The 4804-nt window shown below is 44.4% G+C and overlaps 2 protein-coding genes across 2 annotated transcripts; both read left to right on the forward strand.

Moving 5' to 3' along the window:
* Positions 1 to 387: 387 nt before the first annotated feature.
* On the forward strand, positions 388 to 1683 carry d-cup (davis-cup). The gene is made up of 3 exons (XM_017180776.3): positions 388 to 866; positions 945 to 1046; positions 1103 to 1683. Exons 1-3 carry the CDS (start codon positions 510 to 512, stop codon positions 1301 to 1303), a joined length of 660 nt encoding a protein of 219 aa, XP_017036265.1. The 5' UTR covers positions 388 to 509; the 3' UTR covers positions 1304 to 1683.
* Positions 1684 to 2305: 622 nt separating this feature from the next.
* LOC108084561 (actin, cytoplasmic A3a-like) lies at positions 2306 to 3670 on the forward strand. Its single transcript, XM_041774515.2, has one exon. It carries the CDS (start codon positions 2405 to 2407, stop codon positions 3533 to 3535), a length of 1131 nt encoding a protein of 376 aa, XP_041630449.1. The 5' UTR covers positions 2306 to 2404; the 3' UTR covers positions 3536 to 3670.
* Positions 3671 to 4804: the final 1134 nt, after the last annotated feature.

The following is a 4804-nucleotide window of genomic DNA, read 5'->3' on the forward strand; positions in this document are numbered from 1 at the left end:
TTTGATTTTTTCCTTAAATAAATCGACGCCCCAAGCCACTTCCGGTGACTGCACTAAAATGCCAGACAAGAGCGTAATGGCATCAATTTCCTGCAGTCGAAATTTAAATTCGACGAGATCCAAGGCAACGTCTCCTCCTCCTAGGGGTTCTATTATTAGCAGGAGTTCCACTTAGACTTGGCTTGGCTTGAGGAAAACAAAAAAAAAAACATCAAGGACAAATATTTCTTTAAATTGGCCCTACGTCAATACCAGTTTCAAGGTTTAAAAAGCAATTACGTTTTGGTAATCTAATTTTAAAAATTGTAAGTTGATAAAGTTAGGATCATCATTAAATGTTTATGTAATAAGTAACCTGTTCGATTGCCTTCCCTTTCATTGTTTCTTTTGTTTTGTTAAAGTTATGTTATTGTTATAATCCTAGTGGTTAATTGTTGCGTTTATTTTTATTTCTTTGACACACATTAATATCCTTTGTCTGTGAATTTGCCACTTTAACAGCCACCAAAATGAAGTTGGACTTTACAATGAACGATCGCCACAACCTGCGATTCCAAGCGCTGTACGGCGCATTGGTTCCACAGATCGCGCGTCAGGTGCCCTTTACCGAGCCAGAGGTGTCCTGCCTCCTGCTGATCTACTACAAGTACAGCCTGCAGAATGGCCCCACCTCGCGACAGATAACCAACACTCAGTTTGGAAAGATTGTTATTGGGTTCCAGCAGCTGTATGACATGGATGCGGTGGACCGCATCGTGACCTTGATCACGGGCGACAGGAAGTATGTGAAGCCCATGGAGTTTATCCAGTTCATGACCATCATAATGACCCGCGACATAGAGCGCAAGATGGAGTTTGCATACATGGTAATGGATTGGTGATTTGTTTTCTTTAAACCAAATTTACTATCCGTTTATTTTGTAATTTATTTTTCGTTGTCACAGGTCTATGACAAATTTGACTTGGGTATTAATCGCGAGATTATTTCCAATGCCGTGGAGAAATTCTTTCCCGGGGACGATGACGAGGTACTCGAGATGCGACTGGTAAGCTACCCTGAAGCCTCTGACCTAAGTTCTTTTTCTTATCCTGCCCTATTCAGGACATGGTCGAGTTTTTAATTCTCAAATTTGATGAAGACCAAGACGGTGTCATCACATTTGAGGAGTACAAAAGCGTCGTGATGCATCAGCCGCACTTGCTCGAGTTCCTGGGCCCCATTTTTCCCTCGGACGACATTCGCCAAGTGATTGCCTACTGCACGGCCATATACTCTCACATTCCAGAGCTGAGCTCGATGTAGTAGCAATGGCATGTAGGGTGTATGGCGGTCTGCCAGGATGACTCCCTCGCCGCATAAATCTTTCAGGCACAAATAAATCGAAAGCAATGCAAATCAGTGCGCCCCGTCGCCGCGTTTCCCTATGTTCAGCCATTGTAGCCACTCGAAAATGTCAATGACAATGATGATGAACTGCAAAATAGAGCGCTGACAGCTGCAACGAGACGCTGGATGGATGGATAGATGGATGGCTGAATGGAGAAATATATAGAGGACCACAGCTGCCTCAGAGCCACACCAGGAAAAAAATCAAACTTCAGACTTCCCCCTCACTAACATCAGTAATAATTAAGTGACAAAACGACATGTAAAATGTATTAAAATAAATTAAATCAATGTAACATTTTGTGAATAAATATATATATTTAATTTAAAAAACTTTTGTAACTAATTAACTATTTTTTCTATTATTAAAACAACCGCAACTCTGCTCATTTTTTCCCGTGTGTCGAAGTGACTACTTCACGGGCATAATTTTAAATATGGAGCGCAGCAGCTCCAGAAATACTTTGCTTTGGTTGAACGCTCCACTGGCTCGTCGACTGCCTTTTGCCATTGCCCCCATGACAGCTTGATTTGTTGGCAGTTGGCATACAATTGACATTTGATGGATGGTGTTCTACATTGTCGGGACATTCTGCATTCTAGGATTCCGCATTCTGGCTGCAGTCGGCCCTTGAAGTCGTCCCATCAAACTGCAGCGAGACAAAGACCCCATTTCAAGCTTTTTTTTTTTTTTGTTTAAATAGAAACGTTAAGGGGTTCATTTAAAACACAACCTTATACATTTATAAACAGTTTATTTGTTAGTTTTTAATATTATGTTACGAATCAGTTTGGGTTCTCTAGTACACTTGTACTATCATTGAGCTGTATTTATATTTGATCAATATATTTCATTCTCAAAACATCTAGGTTTCTGCACATCTAGACGCCTCGAGAATAACTTCAAAGCAATCTCCATCCGTAGTAAGCCATTGTAGAGCTTCCCCTCCAGTAAACTAGTAGAAACAGTATTCGTTATAAGTGAATATTTTTCTAGAAAGTGAACAAATCCCAGAAATGTATGACGAAGAAGCTACCGCCCTGGTCGTGGATAATGGATCCGGAATGTGCAAGGCCGGCTTTGCCGGCGATGATGCGCCCCGTGCCGTTTACCCGTCGATTGTGGGTCGTCCCCGTCACCAGGGCGTGATGGTGGGCATGGGGCAAAAGGACTCGTATGTGGGCGACGAGGCCCAGAGCAAGCGTGGCATCCTCACACTAAAGTATCCCATCGAGCACGGCATCATCACCAACTGGGACGACATGGAGAAGATCTGGCACCACACATTCTACAATGAGCTGCGCATCTCGCCCGAGGAGCACCCTATTCTGCTCACTGAGGCTCCGATCAACCCCAAGGCCAATCGCGAGAAGATGACCCAGATAATGTTCGAGACCTTCAATGCCCCGGCCATGTACGTGTCCATTCAGGCGGTTCTCTCGCTGTACGCCTCGGGTCGTACCACCGGCATCGTTCTGGACTCTGGCGACGGTGTCACACACACCGTACCCATCTATGAGGGCTACGCCCTGCCGCATGCCATCCTGCGTATGGATCTGGCTGGCCGGGATCTGACCGACTATCTGATGAAGATCTTGACCGAGCGCGGCTATGCCTTCACCACCACCGCCGAACGTGAAATTGTGCGCGATATGAAAGAGAAACTATGCTATGTGGCCTTGGACTTTGAGCAGGAGATGGCCACCGCAGCTTCCAGCTCTTCTCTGGATAGCTCTTTCGAGCTGCCCGATGGACAAGTAATAACCATTGCAAATGAGAGATTCCGCTGTCCCGAGACCCTCTTCCAGCCTTCGTTCTTGGGCATGGAGGCCCAAGGCATACACGAAACGACATATAACTCGATAATGAAGTGCGATGTGGACATACGCAAGGATCTGTATGCCAACGTAGTGCTCTCTGGCGGCAGCACGATGTACCCGGGCATTGCGGATCGCATGCAGAAGGAGATCACCGCCCTGGCCCCGTCTACCATGAAGATCAAGATTGCTGCACCGCCGGAACGCAAGTACTCTGTGTGGATTGGTGGCTCTATTCTGGCCTCGCTGGCCACCTTCCAGCAAATGTGGATTTCGAAGCAGGAGTATGACGAGTCTGGCCCTGCCATCGTCCACCGCAAGTGCTTCTAGGTGAAAAGCATACCTCGCGCTCCTGTCGAGACCATTTTAACTTTTTATTACTACTATATGCTAAATTCTACTCCAAAAATCCGTTGCTACGCAGGCATTAAAATTATTCATATGTTTCGATTAGAAGATACCCTATTTACCCGGTTGCTATATATGTCCGATTTCTTACGTCAAACGGGAGAAGAAGAAAGAAACTTTTGTGTACAGCAAAGTTCCTCCCAGCTTAAATAAAAAATGAGACAAAGTCTGCACAGCTGACGAGTGCCAAAGGACATGGCAGGGATTCGACTTTATAGTCGACGACTGGGAAGCCAAGTGTATGGGTATAAATAAAACAGGCCGCAGTTTTTCCACTATTTCCACGTTCATCTCGGCCATATTTTACGTGAGTTGCGGTCGAGGCTGAGGAGGGGGCAAAAAACTTTTCAGCGTTATGAAAACTCTTGAAGATTTCGGAGCAAACGAAACTTTTGTATTCTCGCATATATTATTTGAACAACACACAGAGATATACTGAAACGTTGCCGGCGTTGTCGTCTCTGCCCGTATTTGCTGAGATTAATTAACAAATCTGGAGATGGCATGCCAGTTCGACTCCTTAAAAACACAAGGCTAATGGCTAGAAAAGTGGGCGCATTTGCATAGCAGCAGTCGGCAGGAAAGTCAGGACAAGTAAGAGCCAGTGAAACATGAAACAAAAAGTAAACAAACAAAGGATCCCGAAACACAGGAGTGTCGGAGAAACTCTAGAGAAACAAGACCATGTTGAATGTTGAGAATATTCCGGCTTCCGGATTTTTTTATACCCTCGTCTGTCGAATCTGGTTTTGAAGTATAATTTTTTATATTCCTGGATGAATACAAGAATAATCAAAATACTTGTGGGAATATGTAGGTGACAAATATTAAACATATTTTTAAAAATATTCACAATTTAAAGAAGCTGAATTGCCTTTCAAATTCCAAAAAGAAGTGTTTGGCTTCTTGGCCGGCTAAGCCTCTTGCATTTGTAATTATTTATGCAAAAATTGTTGCCCAACAAACTAAATTTAGTTAAATGTTTGACTTTAGGCAGGCGCTCGTTGATTAACCGACTGGAACGGGTGCCCCGCCACGTCCCCGGGTATGCAAATAACAATAAGGCGGGAGGCGGGGCATACCTTTAGCCTCCCCCACTTTTCACCCTTCAGTCCGTGCAATTCCTTTACTTGACTGTTGTTCTTGGGTGTTTGAGTTTGGCACTCGTACTTGCGTGTAAACACGCATGAT

This window comes from Drosophila kikkawai, chromosome 3R, assembly GCF_030179895.1.
Source record: "Drosophila kikkawai strain 14028-0561.14 chromosome 3R, DkikHiC1v2, whole genome shotgun sequence".
In the NCBI taxonomy this organism is placed as follows: Eukaryota; Metazoa; Arthropoda; class Insecta; order Diptera; family Drosophilidae; genus Drosophila; species Drosophila kikkawai.

Excerpts from the sequence above, each read along its gene's own strand:
- LOC108084561 (XM_041774515.2), top strand. The coding sequence starts at position 2,405 with ATGTATGACGAAGAAGCTACCGCCCTGGTCGTGGATAATGGATCCGGA.
- d-cup (XM_017180776.3), top strand. The coding sequence starts at position 510 with ATGAAGTTGGACTTTACAATGAACGATCGCCACAACCTGCGATTCCAA. Across the intron at positions 867-944 it reads AGATGGAGTTTGCATACATG|GTCTATGACAAATTTGACTT; the intron begins GTAATGGATTGG and ends TCGTTGTCACAG. Across the intron at positions 1,047-1,102 it reads AGGTACTCGAGATGCGACTG|GACATGGTCGAGTTTTTAAT; the intron begins GTAAGCTACCCT and ends TGCCCTATTCAG.